The sequence below is a fragment of the Schistocerca piceifrons genome, chromosome 3 (genome assembly GCF_021461385.2).
Source record: "Schistocerca piceifrons isolate TAMUIC-IGC-003096 chromosome 3, iqSchPice1.1, whole genome shotgun sequence".
Lineage (NCBI taxonomy): Eukaryota > Metazoa > Arthropoda > Insecta > Orthoptera > Acrididae > Schistocerca > Schistocerca piceifrons.
This window is the reverse complement of record NC_060140.1, coordinates 155,720,138-155,739,272: the sequence shown is the minus strand read 5'-3', so window position 1 is coordinate 155,739,272 and position 19,135 is coordinate 155,720,138. Positions and strand designations below refer to the sequence as shown.

The window sequence follows — 19,135 nt, the reverse complement described above, 5'->3', positions numbered from 1 at the left end:
TCTCATTATTTGAATATCCACGCCGATACCAATTGCTTTGGCGCTTCAGTCTTGGGGGACTGGAAAGCTGTTGTAAAGCAGAGTAGAAAAAAGGATTACGGGAGATTATTGGCTTGATGCTAGGAATGGGGGAGGAGAAAGACTGATTGAAATACTATTCAGGAATCACAAGGGGATACACTTGGCAAAGGTCTGGAAATACGGGAATACCTCGATTAGATTACATCATGGTCAGGCAGAGATTCCAAAATCAAATACTGGATGGCAAAGCATACCCATGGCCAAATACAGACTTAGATCACAATTTAGAAGTGATGAAGAGCAGGGTAAAATTTAATGGACTAGCCAGAAGGAATCGATGCACAAAGAAACATAATACGAAAGTACTAAGAGATGAATACTACTACAACATCTGAATTTACCTTGACAATTAACAACGCTCAATGTCAAAGAGAGAGGGATACAATAAGTGGACAGAGGGGTGAGAGAAAAAGGACAAATCAAGCGGAAGGGACGATATGGAACGAGAAGGGTGGGGAGAAGATGAAAGTAGAAAGGCGGGAGAAAGTGATGAGCAGAGAGAGGGGGCAGGAGGGAATGAAGGACAGGCAGCAGGAGAAGATGGAGAGAGAGAGAGGCGGGAGGAGTGACTTGTAACGGCGACCGGAACGGTCGCGAGGTTGAAGTGACGGAAAGCGCGGTGGGACCCGCGGAGCGGCCCGCGAAAACAACAAAACAGGAGAGGACGGACACGACGAACGAAGGACAGAACGTACAACGACAAGATCGAAGCAACGGAGTCACACGAAAACCTAACACCCGCGTCCACTCGTACACTGAACAAGAAAGTAAATAAGCTGTCAAAGGCGAGGCGATGTGTCCAGAGACGTACGCAAGGTTATACTGGCTGGCTGAGTTTTTTTTGTTTTTTTTTCTCTATATTGTTATTTTAACACCTGAACAATCAGGTAGGCTGGCAGCGGCATGCTACGCCGCTCTTCAGCCATAGTTTTGACAATAACAGTACAATAATGGAGAACTAAAATGAACACAGTGACAGGCAAAAAATAGTGGTCACAGATACACAAAAAACACGGAGCCGTTCACACTCGACGATAACGACGCTGAAAACACGGTGACATGGCGCACAGAACACTGATGAATCCGACGGCACAAGTGAACTTAGAATCGTGACGGCGGACACTAAAAACACAAAACGACGTCACACACACGACACACAGAAGGCGATGATCTCCGGCGCGCGAAAGTCCACGTAGCGTGTGTGAGTCCGGGGACCTGCCAAGATGGGAATCAACATCGCAAGGAAAGGGGTATCAGTAACGTCCTTTATGCTACTCCCTGAGGCCTTTTCGTATCGATTCTGAGCAGGTGTGTGTCCGGAGTATTTACCTCGGCCACTCATATGAAGTACAGCTAAATTCTACTCTCGGCGTCGCAGTTCTGACCTCCACCGTAGAAGCGTCAAAAGAACGTGTGAAATTTGAGTAAATGGAGCTGTCCGACAATTCTACGGTGGCGTTGGGCAGAACCGTGGTGAAAGTTCTGACACATTTAACTAACTGTACGTCACATAAACTTCTGAGCTCTGGCCTCTTTCTCTCATTTGTCGACACCTTGCTGCTTCAAGCTTCGTTGAGCTCGAGGGTGACACCGCAGCTTTTTCTATATAATAGAGAAGGGTTGTATGCACGACCGTGTCAAGATTCAAGATTATGAGTCACAACAGTTAAGATTTCGAAAAGGTAATCCTTTAAATGTTGCGTAGTGTAGTTCCTGAGAGATCATCGAATTGCCACTGTGTGAAATCAAATGCTGTCTTTACGGGAAGATACCTACCAGTTATGCGGAACCACAGCAGTGTCATTCTACCGGTATCGAAAGAGACACTAGAGCTGCAAAGTTATAGATAAATGATAATGAAGAGAAGTGCTAGTTGTCAAAGTTTTAGAGGGTAATTGAGGCTTCACTACAGTAGGCAGGTTCAAATTGAAGTTTGTAGGTTTTCCATATGTAGATATGAAGAGACTTTTACAGGATAAACGTGGAGATCAGTATCAAACCGGTCATCGAACTGTATAGCGAACAACAAACGAGAAAAGCCAACTGCATTGCTTTTACAGAACTTGCCATCTGAAATAGTAGATAAGTAGAGAAATTTAAACAGTAAGGGTTAGTTACATCACAAAGTCCAAGTAACTGTATAGCGCTATAACACATTTTTTATTGTATTTTTCGCCCCTGAGTGACAAGGAATGTTCGCTTATGATTCTTTCAATTAAAGTCTGTCATTCGCTGAACGAGTGCGCAAACTTCGAGATATTTAATTAACTACCAACCACATAATGAAACTGTTACGGATGTTTTTGCTAATTTATGCGCATAATTACGTTATAGGTCATCTGTCAGTTCCTATTCCATGAACTGGTCTTCTGCAGGTTTTCCTATTTTTCACAGCAAATTTCTGGGCAATAAAGGCCGTACAGCACGCGCTGGAGCAAACCCAAATTTAATGTGACTTCCGATGTTGTGCTCCATCTTTAAGTAAGTCCTGACACCAGTTACTGAATCGGAGTATTATTCCATGAGGTCCTACTCTGTTGCACAATTGTATCGATCGCCTTCTGTAAACCAGCCGAGGAAATAGTATCAATCTGACCACCGTTTGTACCACTAGCTTCTTTATACGTCACTCTTCCCTAACTACCGAAAATTAAGTTCTATCTCGGGAAGAGCCACGTATAACCCTCACTTGCTCTGACACAAACTAATGTTAACCTCAGGGAGGATTTTTAGTTAGTGTGTCTAATGGATGAAGATATCGGGCAGGAATGTTAAATATATTGTAATTAATACAAAAACTAAACAGGCTTTTACTTTGGGGATAGCGAAAGTAGTAAGGTTCGTATACGAATGAAAAATCGAACGGTCGCCAGCCCAATTAGGCACATTAATTTGAAATATTATGTTCAAGAAAATTGAACATTAGTTGTGGAAGTGGCTTTCATTAAGACTCCCTTTGAATACACACAAATACAGTGCAGTAGTTACCATTAATGCACAAACCAGTAATTACAGAAAGCAAAATTGTACCCCACTCATAATAATGTTACCGTCACGATCATTGCGTGACTCAGTGCTGAGTTGTTACTGCAGGAAGCACTGAACTAAAGTTCGAAATGGAAGGTTTCTGACTTAACTGACATATAAATAACACAAATCAAAATAAATAATAATACAATTACACTGTTTATACTCCCATTTATAGAAATTTATACGATTTCCGTAGTAACGATAATATACCAATTAACTTTGTAATATGAGAACAATATGATGAGGACCCATAAACTGATACTGCACCACTAGTCAAACTCTATGATTATTTCAATAGTAAGATTCAATTCAACTAAATTTAATTCTTAGCCACACTTGGAATGGTTTATGTTTTTATTTTTCAAAGCAAATTATCCAGTTGTTTTTACTCTGATGAGCGGATTCCTATTTCACGATCACTTACCCTAACATCGGTTCGTTCGGCGGCCAGTGCCGCACAACAGGATACAAAATGATATAAAATAAATTGGGTCAAATACTACAAAACCCACTGTTTGTCAGGACGAATCATCGGCTCTTCATTGTTTGATGTCTCTGAATTTATATTGCCCCCTACGCTGTTGTAAATATTTAATGATACATGGTGATGGTCTGTGACCGAAACTGGTTGTATAATGAAGGAAGTTTTAGTTGCTCTTCTCGGTGGAACATGACGTGTCGCTGTAGGGAATAACGTTCTTAAACTATATTCAGGCTTATGGATTACCTACGGAAATGGGAAAAACATTCAATGAATTTGAAATTAAAATTTTGGCCACAGATACGATGACAAATTCGCAGATACAGTATTTTCGTCAGATTTAATACCAGTAAAATTACCTAACCATTTTCTCAGACATGGTACTGACGTGACAGAGGAAATGTCGAAGTACTGAATTCAGTATTCCAGAGTTGCATGTTTCACTGCCGAAAACCGTAACACAATTCCTTCTTAGAGTCGTCGCACTTGCAAGCACGGTATAAGTGATCGCGAAACAGGATATCGACTTAATCCGGTTCTCAGTGCAAAGACCATTGAACCTGGAGGTATATATTTCACATGCACATTGCCCAGTCACAGAAGTTTGACCACCCGTCAGAAACCTCAATAATCACATTTTGCAGCGCAAGACGTGCTCAAAGAGAATCAGTGAGGTTCAGGAAGGAACAGACGTAGGTGACTAGCTGCGCTAGTTTTATCGATGGAGGATTCGTGGCGTCAACAGCCCGATCGAAGTGGTCCCCAAGATTCTCGATTAGGTTTGGATCCGGGGAGTTTGATGGTCCAATAGCCCATGGAATACAGTAAAGTATCCCGGTGTTCTTCGAAACATGCACGTACATTACGAGCTATGAGAAACGTTGCATTGTTCCGCTGGTGGACACCACTGTGCTGCCGAAACGTAATTTGCATGTGGGAGTGGAAATCGTACCGAAGGGTATATGCTTACTTGCGTTGATACCCAGTAATGCCACAGAAATATTAGACCACAACACTCCCACCATCGGCCTGGACCCTACCGAAGATTCTTGCAGGGTGTTTCTCGGGTTATATGCCAAACGCCATTTGCTCCAACTGTTCTATGGAGCATAGAAAGCGCTTCATCTGAAGAGGTCACCTCTCTCCTCCCAGTGGACGTTCAGCTGCGGTATTGGCGTGCAAATTCCAGCCTTCCTGAGCACGAAGAGTAATCAACGTCGGTAGATGGACCAGGTGTCTGCCACCGAGTCCCATACGCAGCATTGTTTAATGAACAGCCGTTGAGGAAACACTACAGTTCATCTGGGTGGTCAGTCACTCAACTGTTGTATGCCTATTCACCTGTACACATGTCCGCAGCAGCCGTTCACCACTGTCGTGTATGGCCCCTGGTGCACAATACTTGCCTCATTCCCGGTTTTGCATAGCGCAATTTGCATGCACGGTATACTGCAGCGACGGGGGCACGCGACCTGTTTACAGACTTAGCCGCTTCGAAACTTCCAGTGACCTTGGCCCGAAATCCAGTGATCATATTCTTCTGGACGTGAGATAAATGGCTTGGTTTCCGCATTACGAGAACTACTGCACTTTTTCCACCCCCTTCCCCCTGATTTCCGACACGCTTTATAAACCCACCAGTGCTAGTGCTGCCACCAGCCGTCTGTGTTTTCGGATGTTGGTGTCGAACATACGCAGTGGTCGCGTGAATGTAACTGGACCACGTGATAATCCGATGGACGGTGTGCACCGAAACTCAACAGAGATTTCGCCCCATTAACCATAATTTAACGTCTGTTTTCTTAGATAAGCTAAGAATGGTTTTCACATTCTGATACTGCTAGACATTTGTCACCAGACGTTTGGGTTTCTTTCAGCTCTCATACGTACAGCAGCAGCGTGACCCTGACAGGATATAAGTACTCGCTGTGGATCTTTAGACGTATGCCAGTTGTGTATACCCCACCTGCCACTGGTAGTTATGGTTCCTGCCGTATACATCTTCAGTTACGATTGATCTCTCCACAGGTGTCGTGGGTGCGCCGGCGTCCTGGGTCTGAGGAACTGCAGCTGCTGACGGTGGGCCGGCAGACGTACTCTGGGGACGAGCGGTACGCCGTCAGCTTTCAGTACCCGGACAACTGGAGGCTCACCGTCAAGGACTCCCGACCTGCGGACCAGGGCGACTACGAGTGCCAGGTGTCCACGCACCCGCCTCGCACTGTGCGTTACAACCTCCTCATCAGGGGTGAGTTTGCATCAACACTCCTATCTGTATTTCTAAGAAACGTGTTGCTGTAGTGTCCGTAACACATTTTATGGCAACAGCCCAAAATAGAACAGCACAAAATACTCTTCAGTGTAAACTGACTTAACAAATTCAGAACAGCGTACTAATCAACAGAATACATGTACACGTCAAGCCTGAGAATATGCCCATTCGAAAGCAGTTCTGTAACTATATTGGTAGTAATAACGGCGTCCTGGTGGCGTCCACGTAATATTTGGTGGGAGCAAACAGACTGGTATTGCACCTTAGGCAGTGGCGCTGCTTGACCAAAAGCTTCTGGATGCAACAGAGAGAAGTGCTGTTACAGCGACGAGTGTGGTGAAGCTCGGTGGCTATATTGATATCCTAACGGTCTGCGTCAGCGATCGTCACACAATGCCCGACCTTGTGAGAATCGAGGAACAGCCAGTATTCTGTCAAGGGATACGGAGCTGCTGTTTTAATTGTTGTTAGAACAGGGTCATCTCCTCCTCCAGAGATGCTGAATACTATCGAACTGATCCGGCCTGTCGTGAAAAAGTTTCTGTATGTTCAGAAAGAGACGCGGAACAGATAATGGAGCGCTCCGCAGGTATACTTAGATCAATATAAGTTTAACATTTCAGCGAGTCTAACAGTGAATCTATCAAAGTTGTTTCGCGATTTCTCTGTGATCGCAATGTTGACCGACTTGCAGGTACATGGATAGCCTCGTTAATCACTGATAGCTGCACGCTAGCAACACTTTCTACAGCGGTTCTAGGCGCGCAGTCCGGAACCGCGCGACTGCTACGGTCGCAGGTTCGAATCCTGCCTCGGGCATGGATGTGTGTGATGTCCTTAGGTTAGTTAGGTTTAAGTGGTTCTAGGGGACTGATGACCACAGCTGTTAAGTTCCATAGTGCTCAGAGCCAGCCACAAAGATACTTTACTCTTTCTATAGTCGTTCATACTGCATAAAGCTATATAAATCGCGTCGGCAGCAAACAACAAGTGCTTTCTTATTCACTGGTGTATGGCGCAGACACCGACTGGCACCAGAACCACGGTCACACGTGTTACCCACATTAAATAAGGTGTCGGTGATATCCCTGGATGCCTAACGAAATGATGGAGCTAAACGAAACGTCCCAGTGCAAAATGGTTGCAGTTTCCGTGCACGTGACGTATAAGTAATTGGCGAATTTGCACTATTTCAACGTGTTCTACTCCCCAGAAGTGTAGCTCTGTGTAGACAGAGCAATGTAGGGTGCGCTTATTCAGTAGATGTGCAATGATTGGCGGAAACTGCTGAAAATTTGTTTTAAGGGGTAAACCCTGTGCGCAGCTTACATTTGAAAATGTTGATTTATAGGTTGGACGAATGCTTTTTGTGAAATGTATAAAAAGTGTCTGAGGTTAATTATGCGTCGTTATCCATCACATGAAGTGTGGAAATGCCTTCGTTGAAGGGAACATGGTACTGTGCCGTAGTTGTTGCTTCTGAGCTTTTGACTTCGATTCTGCGAAAGCATGGAGGTGGAGAATGTGGGACAGCAGTCACATGCAACATTAGATTCAGAAACGGGTATTTAAAGCACAAATGAATACATTAACACGGATCTGTAGATCTTATTCCAGGAAGAATAACCAGGGGTTAAAGGCACAGAACTTGCAAGAGTGAATCAATTACTTCACCCTATATAAAGTCTTAATAGCGTGTCAGCATACTCATATAAGTAACTGTCTAAAAAAATACTGTGCGTTAGTGTAGGTTGGAAATGTTACTTAGTGAGAGCTGGAGTCTGTTGAATGCAGAATGATTCCTCGATTTCCAAGCAGTTTCTAACACAGAGAAGAGAAACACCATACTACTGAGTCTGACGGAGGCTACATTTCTTTATCAGAATTTTTCCTCATCCGGTTACGACTTTTCCTTTCTACACTATTTTTGGCTGTTTCAGAGGCAGTGGAAACATATATAAGAGGCGACTTCAGTTTTTATCTCTGGCCAAGTGACTTTTATTGAATGCTGCTTTACTCTTCAAAGTGGTGAATGAGTCAGGCAGCAGTAGCCGACCGAGACAGACGCAGCAACAGGGAAGTAACCGCTTTTGTGTCATTTACGAGTTCCTAACCAGGAGCGAATATTATAGCATCACCTGTGTGCTCTAATAGTGTAAATTTAATACATAATAACCACAGTTGTGTCGTTTTCGTTTGCGTCGGAAAGTAAACCGAATTTGTGACATATTACAAGTTCCTAATCAGGAGCAAATTATTTAGTTTCGCCTGAGCGCTTCGGTAGTTAGGTTTTCGAATATCTGGGTATTAATAGACACAGTTCGTGCGTTTCTGTCAGCGTCTACAATAGAGTTGCACAGCACATGCCGATAGTCCGTGTATCTGCATAGTTTAGTTATCCACGGTCTTTAGTATGGACAGGGATTGCGATTGTTGTGTGCGGATGCGAGTCTAGTTGGTGACACTTCGCTCTCAGCTTAAGGCTGTGATAGCTTCGGTAACACAGTTTGAGGTTGCAGTGGATGGACACCTCTGTTGAGGGCTAGCAGTGGGGATCCAACGGACGTCCTGCACGTCAGAGTCCTCCGATCGGTCCTCACCGGCGGCCAACCCAGTTACTTCCCGCACTGAGGCTGACGCTTAACCTGTGGTCGAGTGGTTAGTCGCCCCGTGGCGAAGCAGGCGGCAAAAGACTTCCCAGGCGGCCGCACATACGGCCTCCCCGGTATGTCTGACAAACAGGTTCCAGGTGCTCCCTGTGGCTGACACTACTGCTGAGTCAGATGCCGTCGCATGCCCTGTTTCAGAGGAAACCACTCAGTCTGCAAGATCTAGGCAATTACCGAGGCTGGGATTATTGGTAGTTGGGAGCTCCAACGTTAGACGCGTTATGGGGCCCCTTATGGAATTGGCTGACAAGAAGGGTAAGAAAACCAATGTGCAATCCGTGTGCATACCAGATGGAGTCAGTCCAGATGTGGACAGAGTCCTTCCGGATGCCATGAAGAGCACAGGGTGCAGCCAACTGCAGGTGGTGCCTCACGTCGGTACCAATGATGTGTGTCACATTGGATCAGAAGAGATTCTCTCTGGATTCGAGAGGCTGACAGAAGTGGTAAAGGCTGCCAGTCTTGCTTGCAAGATGAAAGCGGAGCTGACCATTTGCAGCATAGTCGACAGGACCGATTGCGGACCTCTGGTACAGAGCCGAGTGGAGGGTGTGAATCAGAGGCTCAGACTGATCTGCGACCGCGTAGGCTGCAGATTCCTCGACTAGCGCCAAAGGGTGGTTGGGTTTCGGGTACCAATGAATAGGTCAGGAGGCGGCTGTACGGTAGCAGGGGCTATGTAGCTTGGACTGGGCGGTTTTTTAGGTTGCAGGGCCCCAGGAAAACACAAGAAGGGCTTCAATCACAAAGGGTGCAGGCTAAACACAGGAAGAACGTAGATACAGGAACCATTGGTATAACAGTTGTAAATTGTCGTAGAGCTTCAAGCACTAATAGAAAGCACTGATGCTCAAATTGTTATAGGTACTGAAAGCTTGCTAACGCGGGATATAAGCTCAGCCGAAATTTTTGCGAAGAACCTAACGGTGTTCCAAAAGGATAGCCTAAGCACGGTTGGCGGAGGCCTGTTTGTTGCTGTCAGAAGTTGTTTATGCAGTCGCTAAATTATAGTAGGTACTTCCTGTGAGCTAGAATGGGCAGAGGTCATTGTTGGCAACCGGAATAAAGTAATAATTGGATCCTTTTACCGGCCTCCCAATTCAGATGATACAGTTTCTAAACGGTTCAAAAAAAACTTGAGTTTGATTTCAAACACGTACGCGACTCATACAATAATCGTTGGTGGTGACTTTAATTTACCCTCGATATTTTGGCGAAAATACACGTTTAATTGCGGAGGTACGCATAAAATATCATCCGAAATTGTGCTAAACGCATTCTCTGAAAATTATTTCGAGCAGTTAGTTCATGAGCACACGAGAATAGTAAACGGTTGTGAAAACACATTTGACCTCTTAGCAACAAATAATCCTGAAATTATAGCGAGCTGCTTGGTCACCGATGGTATCTGTTCTTTCGGACTTGTCCGAAAGAACAGATACCATCTCAGTAAATAATCCTGAGTTAATAACGAGTATCAAAACCGATTCAGAGATTAGTGAACAGAGGGCCGTCATAGTGAGACAATATTGTAATCCCCAAATCCCCTAAAAATAAGCGAAAAATATACCTATTCAAAGAAGCACATAAAGGTTCACTTGACACCTTCCTGAGACACCATCTCCACTCGTTCCAAATTAATAAAATAAATGTAGACCAAATGTGGCTTAAATTCAAAGAAATAGTATCGGCAGCAGTAGAGAGATTTATACCAAATAGACTAACAAACAACAGAGCTGATCCTCCTTGCACACAAAACAGGTTAGAACACTGTTGCAGAAACAACGAAACAAACATGCCAAATTTAAACAGACGCAAAATCCCCAAGATTGGCGATCTTTTACAGAAGCTCGAAATTTAGCGCCGACTTCAATGCGAGATGCCTATAACAGTTTCCAAAACGAAACTTGTCTCGAAACCTGGCAGAAAATGCAAAGAAATTCTGGTCGTATGTGAAGTATGTTAGCGGCAAGAGACAATCAATGTCTTCTCTGCGCGATAGCAATGGAGATACTATCGAAGACAGTGCTGCCAAAGCAGAGTTACTAAACACAGCATTCCGACAGGCCTTCACAAAAGAAGACGAAGTAAATATTCCGGAATTCGAATCGAGAACAGTTGGCAACATGAGTTAATTAGAATTAAATATCTTCTGAGTAGTGAAGTAACATAAATCACTTAACAAAAGCAAGTCTTCTGGTCCAGACTGTATACCAATTCGGTTCCTTTCGGAGTATGCTATGCGTTAGTTCCATACTGAACAATCATATACAAGCGTTCTCTCGACGAAAGATCCGTACCCAATGACTGGAAAATTACACAGGTCACACCAATATTCAAGAAAGATAGTAGGAGTAATACACTAAATTACAGGCCCATATCGTTAACGTCGATATGCAGCAGGATTCTGGAAAATATATTGTGCTCGAACGTTATGAATTACCTCGAAGGAAACTGTCTATTGACACACAGTGAGCAAGGGAGCGTCATCCGTGATGATGGGACCATGGAATGGTTCCATTCGAAAGTAATCACCACATCCGTTAAATCATTTATCCACTACGCGACTAGACCATCAATTTTAGTTTCTTATAATGTGGTCAGCCGCTAATAGATCAATAACCACTCAAAGCCTTTCACTTCATCGTCCGATTGAATGCAGTGTTTCCCAACCAAATAGCTGAATCAATGAGGGCCGATTGGACGACGCGAGAGGGGGGGGGGGGGGGGGAGGGGATTCCCATCGGAGTAGGGAAGGATGGTAAAAGAAGTCGGCCGTGCCCCTTCATAGGAATCATCCCTGCATTTGCCTGAAGCGATTTAGGGAAATCAAGGGAAACCTAAGTCAGGATAGCCTGACGCGGGTTTGAACCGTCGTCCTCCCGAATGCGAGTCTATTGTGATAGCCATTGCGCCACCTCTCTTGGTTCAGAACTTGTGTGACAGCTTTAGATTTCTTTGGCGAGGGAGATGTGGGACGTATCCATCGGTGGCTTTGCTGTTTGCCCTTGGGTTGTTGGAATGCTGTCTGATGGTATCATTCTGTTGCACAATACCGCCCCTGCGCTGCCAATTGGATGAAGGGTTTTAACGATTTTGCTGGGAAACGCTACACCATCCTACATACAGCCCGGATCTTTCAAAGTTATTTTTCACATCTGTGTCGACCTAAAGAAGGATACGCGTGGGCGTTGTTTCAGTCGGACTAGGAAGTGCAAGTGTCGCTGAGGTTGTAGATTCCTCAGCGGCCGACCACGTTCTACGAAACAGGAACAGTTCACTTCGTCTCGCAATGGTGATTAATTTTGAATGGAACCATTCCTAGGCTGGTTGTGGCGAGTTTTTGGTTTTTATTCAACTGACCCTCATACTTACATGGCAATAGCTTCGACCTAATCACGGAGTGTCTATAAACAACAGACAGAACGTTTTAATAATCTTCCAAGTACTGTAAGATATGTCCGCTCCTTGGTCACGCAACAGTTCTTTAGCCGCTGTGTTAAGATCCCCATCGTTGGAAAATATGCGACTGCTGCTAATCATTTCCTCAATTGCCTGGACACTGCTGTCTGTGGTCGATGTCGATGACGTTCCCGATCTGAATCACGAACGTCTGTGGGACCTTAAATATCTGGCATAATTGCACCACAGCTGGACCCGACATTGCATTTGGTCCATGTACCGCCAGAACGTCAAGGTGAATCTGTGTACTATTTAGGCTTTTTGCCCACAGGTAAGTACTGTCCAGCACACTTTAAATTTGAAGTACAATTCCAGTTGTCACGCCATTTGACTCCAACATTGTTATATACCTCTTACCTGCACACCAACAGAGCTGTATTTGCAGAAAGCGCAGAATGTATACTCTCATCTGACAACGCGCCTCTCATGTTAAGCAGTAGTCTGTAGCGTGCGACGGCATGTGCAACAATCTCCTGTCACTACCCTCCTAATTATCTAAGAGGAAACAGGCTACTTTTTGATGGTCGTGGTAGGAGTAAAGAACACGGGGAGTGGGGGAGGGGGGGGGGGGTTGAGGACAGAGATGTCTAGATTCGATATTGGTGCCGATGGTGGAAGAGATCTTTGTATTGCGGGCGATGCTTCATTGTGTACGGAAGAGCTATGCGAGGTTCAGACAACGACAACGAGGGCCTGTGGCTGCCATTCAGAACTACATTCCCTAGAGAAACTAGAGGCATTTCAAGACTGCATAAATGGAGGATAATGATTTTTCTCAGAACCCTGAATAGTGGTGTTGTACTCGATTTATTTTAGATCATTTTAGATATATTTCCATGGGATACGCCACTCCATCTTATATCCTGTCAAGGAGCAGTGCTGATGCTATAACCTGAAGCATTACTTGTTACTACCTAAAGTGGTTTACCGAGGCAATATGGAACAACGAAGGTTGTGGATTTCAGTTTACATTCCAAGAGCGCAGATAACCTGTTGACAAGCAGCAGGCTTGGAGCAAAATGAGTTTAACTGAATCAAAAGGTGCGCATACAATTTATGAGAAGTGAATAATTATCGATTTGTCCCATAAAAATGCGAAATCGTTGGGATGGGTTCATTTTTGTGATTTGGACGTGAAAACTGAAATGGTAAGGCGCCTTCCTTCTTTACAGTGAACCATAAAAAATTAAATGTTCTTTAGAGACATTAAAAGTTCTGTAATGTGTATTTTAATCCTGTCTGTGACAGTGTATTGAAAAATAACTCCATTGTCGTCAAATGGTCTTACGAGTTACGACCTCTGACTATGGTGGCACCTAAAACAGTGACACACGAACAAGAATCGGCTGGATAATTTTCTCTATAAAAATCCATATGATCCCGTTCTGCGCAGCGATCGTTGAATACGGAAAATGCAGAAAACAACAGCAACTGATGGCGAAATCCGTCGTTTTGTTACAGTTGATCTGCATTTCAGCTGTTACAAAGTCACCTTCAGTGCTGAAAATAGCAAAAAAAGAGAATAAGGAACAATTATGTGACAACTGACAACGTTCCGTAAGTACATACTTCAGTACCACATAGGTAAATACCATATAACAATAGTGACAGTAGTCCCAGTTATCACTCAGTATACAGTACTTGTTGGTTGGCTACATGGCTCTACACAAGAAAATATGACGTCAGAGGTGTGATGCCCTCTTTCGAGGTACTGGTGAATAGTCAAGTAATAGTAAAGCTAAGTATATGTAAAAATATATCCACTGGTATGGAGCTGTAAAATTTACAGTTCTACACATGTGATTTGCTTTCCATGGTTTGATCATTATTTACGGTTTAAATGACCAGTGCACTTTGAACTAGTGTCACCTGTTGCATGGTATGTAACACTGTGGTGCTTATCTTTGTACATACGGTACATTATCAATTACCTTAAATGTGTTTCCGATTCTCTTGTTTCCTAATTTTTTGCACAGAAGATATTTAAATGTTGAAATCTCGATCTACTGAAATAACACAATGGATTTCGTGATCGATTGCTGTTCCTTACTCCATTGTCTAAGCGCAGATATATTTACGGGAGCACTGGCCACACCGAAAGAAGTACGGTTAACCTAAATCGAGAGGAATTTAGAGGTATGAGTCTGACAAATCCTTCATCATATAACAGAAGCCACCTTTGAGGTAAGAGAAAAAAATCCTCTGTGTATGGTATCCGATGGGAGTCAAAGATAGATTGGGCACATATTGCCTTAAAATATCCTCATGATATGAGAGATCCACTCGCTTTGTCAATGACAAGGTCGAGTGCTGCCCACTGAATGGGTTGGATTCGATGGGCAACTCACTTTTAGTGTAAATGATCCTGTTTCGCCTTGACACCGCGAAAGACATGAGCGACAGAACAAGCCCCAGTAAACTGTGGTCAAATCAAATGGGAAACCGTAGCATGTGCACTGAAATCCGCCACGCGTCCTGAACATAAATATGCCAATCGGTTCCAAGGATAGTTTATCGTCTGCTTGGTATGACACTGCCGGAAAAATCAGGTTTAGCAGCCCATGTGCAACGGAACCAAATTGATTAGATACATTTATTCCAAATATGCAGACCACGTCGCAGAGCTTATAAATTAGTAGGATTCTGCGTTGAACTTCAACCAGAACCGAGCGTCTTTTGAGAATGACAACATAAATGATCAGGCAAGAAAAGTTTTCAATTATTGATGAATGCGTCCATACAGACATGAAAATCGCTTGATCGGCTCGGAAAAAAACAAGTCGAATTTTTCTTTTTTTTTAAAAAAATCAGTATATTTCCGAATGTCTGCGTTGTCCTTCTGGAAATTAAGTGAAACATAGAAAACTTTGGCGACTTAGGTTCGCATGAACATGAAGGGTTGATGTAAGCTTTCAAGGAAAAGTGGAACAGCTGGGCCACTTTTTTTATATTTCGTGGAAGGAGCAGGTTATGTGTCACGCGTGGTGGGACAGGAACCCAATCAATATAGTGACGTCTGATTGCACTGAAGATGCCACTCTGCTGTTTCTATTATGAATACGTGCCGTTTGCTTATACTGCCATGATGCCAAAGTTTTGTTGACAGTTTTGCAATTTCAATAACACCAAATGGACTTAAGGAGGGTTATGTGTCAAACGATCAACAAATTCGAAACCAAAAGTCCATCCATCAGTATAATTTGTCAACAGGCAGATCAGAGCCACAATCATTGGAAAAACTCCAACCTTATTTCCGTTACAAAAAGCGCCATGAAACGGATACACAACAATTCATCTAGCTGTCTGACCTCAGTCTGTTGTACAATATTGGAAGACATTTAATACTCTCAAAAGCCGAAAGTCCCTGTAGAAATAAAGAAGTTAAACCCAGTTCACTGCTCATTTCTTGATGTGTGGATCTACGGACTCGACGGAATTTCTAAGTGATGTCACCATTAAAAAACCCATAGGCTGTCAATTCTATCAAACAAGACGACGTTTATCGTATCATGTGTATGTGACATTACTGGAATGTTTTGGTCTGTGATGGGTGCGTCATACGAGAATTTGAAATGGTCACAGGCCGAAACTATCCAATAATGTCATATACACACAAGGCACAATAAAGATCATTGAGCTGTGTTGCGGCTCACGTTGGTGCCGTTGGTAGGTTGACATCGTGTAATAGGGATTGTGGCATCATGTTTTCTTCTTGTCTTTACTGGCATCACTACGTTTGCTAGCATTGTCTGCCCACAAGTGGCAGCAGCAGCGGTTATCGATATCTAGTACCATGGTACTATCTTTGGAAGGATGTCAAGGTTTTCCAGGTCGCGGTGTGTAGGGAGTTCGGTTGGGACGGAGCAGGGGTGAGGTCCGGCAGTGTGGAGACATGCCGGAATCGCTGGCGGCATGTAGGCTCTACCGGATCCAGGGGCTGTAGTTGCTAGGGCCACAGCCTCGTTGTCCACTAAACCCAGGATGTTTGATTTGAGTGGACAATAACCCAGTAGTGGTAATTATGAGATCACGCTGTTTGTTCGCACGTTGCTGCTCACAGGGTCACTTAGATGAAGAGCAACAAGTGGGGCGCTGGGAGTTGGCGGAATTAATTAACCATCCTCCACTTCTCATTAGTCATTGAATTCCTTCCGCTAATGCCCCGGTTACCTGCCCTGGAGATTAGCGTATTTTCGCGACAGTATACCTTTACTCACCTTGCCGCTGCTGTACGGCAAGGCATGTAGTTCGACAGCCTCCTTGAGTGGTTTGGGTATTTCGTTCATTTTGGAATACCTTGGTCGTAGTGGTTCCTTCTGGTTCTGAATGTTCTAAACAACAGATTCTGACGATGCAGTGCTGTCCGCTGGTTCCACCTTGCCTGCGTTATACCATCGTTGTATTGGTTAGCAGACGTTAGGTAGATTTTGCAAGAGTGTTGGTCTGCATTTAAATTGTCACTAGTTTGAGTTGCCATCCGGTTAAGTGAATACAACTGTTATCTGCCTGTCTCACTGGTTACGAAGTTGAGCGACCCTCCCAAGCCAATCCTTGGAGCACTGACTGAGGCCCACTTCTCTCTTGGTTTGATCAGATTGTGATGATACAGTGACCTGTGGTGGTGTTCTTCATTACAATGTGGGCTGGATGTTTAACTTGGGTGGGGAAAATTCTCAACAACATTCACTGCGCCCGAAGCAGAGGAGGTGGTTGACCGTCATGAGTTGTGGCAGCAAAATGTTTGCTGCATTGTGTAACGGACAAAAAAGGACCAACATCAAACAGACGGTGTAACTGCAGACACTTCTAGCAGCACTCCAAGCACACAGTCTCACCCTCAGCTGTGGGATGGTGACTGCATGTGAATGATCTCTATGCTCTAGGACCAGTACATTGTGTTCCGTTGATACTTGCACCACCTCATTAGTTATGTGATCTACCCATCTAATCTTCAGCATTCTTCTGTAACACCAAATTTCAAAATCCTCTTCACTGTTCGTATCTAAACTGTTTATTATCATTGTTCCACTTCCATACATGGCTATACTCAATACAAATACTTTGTGAAAGTACTTCATAACACTTACATCAAAATTCGATGTTGATAAGTTTCTCTTCTTTGGAAACGCTTTTCTTTTCATTGCTAGTCTACATTTTATATCCTTTGTAATTCGGGCATCGTGAGTATTTTGCTGCACAAATATAAAACTCATCTATAACTTTCAGAGTTATTTCCCAATCCAATTGCCTCAACATCACCTAATTTTATTGACTAAATTCCATTGTCCTTGTCTTGCGTTTATTTGTGTTCATCTTACACTCATCTTTCATGACCCCGTGCATTCCATCCAAGTGCTCCTCCAAATCCTTTGATGTCTCTCAAAGAATTACAATGTGATTGCAAACCTCAGAGTTTTTACTCGTATTTCCACTCCCTGAACTATAATTCTTACTACAAATATTTCCTTGATTTCCTTTACTACTTGCTCACTGTAGAGATCGAATAAGATCGAGGATAAGCTACAAACTTGTCTCATTCCCTTCCCAACCACTGATTCCCTTTCATGCTGTCGAATGTTTCTTGTGTAAGTTGCAAACGGCCTTTCGCTTCCCTTGTTTTCCGTTGCTAGTTTCAGAATTTCGAAGAGAGTGTGGCTGTCAACATTGTCAAAAGCTTTCTCTGAGTCTAAAAATGCTATAAAATTAGGTTTGCATTTTTTGAACTTCTAAGGTAAGTCATAGGGTCAGTATTGCCTCATGTGTCTCTAAATTTCCCTGGAAACCAAACAGATCTTCCCCAAGATGGGCTTCTACCAGTTTTTCCACTCTTCTGTAAAAGATTCGTGTTGGTACTGTGCAATCATGACTTACCAAACTGATTGTTCTGTAATATGAACACCTTACAGCACCTGCTTTCTTCGGAAAGTTTGAGGCTATTTTGGCCACCTCATATATCTTACTCTCCATATGGAAGAGGTTTCTCACGGCTGTATCTCCCAGAGTTATTAGTAGTTGTGACGGAATTGCATCTACTCCAAGGGCCTGGTTTCGATTTACGTCTTCCAGTGTTAGTTCAAATTCTTCTAGAACTAGATTATATCCCATCTCATTTTCGTCCACGTCCTCGTCCGTTTCTATAATATTGTCTTCAAGATAATCTCCGTAGTATTAACTCTTTATGCCCTCATTCCAACTTTCTGCTTTCCGTTCTTTGCTTAGGACTGGTTTTCCCTCTGAGCTCTTGATGTTCATGCAGCTGCTTTTCTTTACTTCACAGATCTCTTTAATTCTCCTCTGGCGGTATATACACACACCAAAAAATGTTTTGCATCACCTCGGTTCCGAGAGTTCCGGAATCTGTAGAGAAAATTGGAATAGTGATCATCATAAACATAATTTATGCCCTTTTTATGACTCATGAAAACCACACATTGCGTGTTGTACCACCATACAGCGAGACCTTCAGAGTTGGTGGTCCAGATATCTGTACACACTGGTACCTCTAATACACAGTAGCACGTCCTCTTGCATTGATTCATGCCTGTTTTCGTCGTGGAATACTATCCACAAGTTCATCAAGGCACTGTTGGTACAGATTTTCCCACTCCTCAACGGCTATACGTTCTAGGTCCCTCAGAGTGATTGGTGGGTAACGTCGTCCATAAACAGCCCTTTTCAGTCTACCCCTGGCATGTTCGGTAGGGTTCATGTCTGGAGAACATGCTGACGGCTCTAGTCGAGCGATGTCGTTTTCCTGAAGGGAGTCATTCGCACGATGGGGGCGCGAATTGTCGTCCACGAAGACGAATGCCTCGCAAATATGCTGCGCTTTGGTCGCACTATCGATCGGAGAATGGCATTCACGTATCGTAGATCCGTTACGGCGCCCTCAGTGACCATCAGCGGCCCCACGTACTGCCACCCCAAAACAGCAGGGAACCTCCACCTTGCTGTACTCGCTGGACAGTGCGTCCATGGCGTGCAGCCTGACCAGGTTGCCTCCAAACACGTATCAGACGATTGTATGGTTGAAGGCATATGTGACACTCATCGGTGAAGAGAACGTGATGCCAATCATGAGCGGTCAATTCGGCATATTGTTGGGCCAATGTGTACCGCGCTGCATAGTGTCATGGTTGC

The 19,135-nt window shown here is 43.9% G+C and overlaps 1 protein-coding gene across 1 annotated transcript in view; it reads left to right on the top strand.

The window, feature by feature from the left end:
• LOC124788475 overlaps positions 1-19,135 on the top strand; it is a 768,283-nt gene that overhangs the window by 727,399 nt on the left and 21,749 nt on the right. Inside the window, exon 4 of the mRNA XM_047255746.1 lies at positions 5,621-5,840. Coding sequence (XP_047111702.1) covers positions 5,621-5,840 — 220 coding nt within the window. The remainder of the gene's footprint in view (positions 1-5,620; positions 5,841-19,135) is intronic.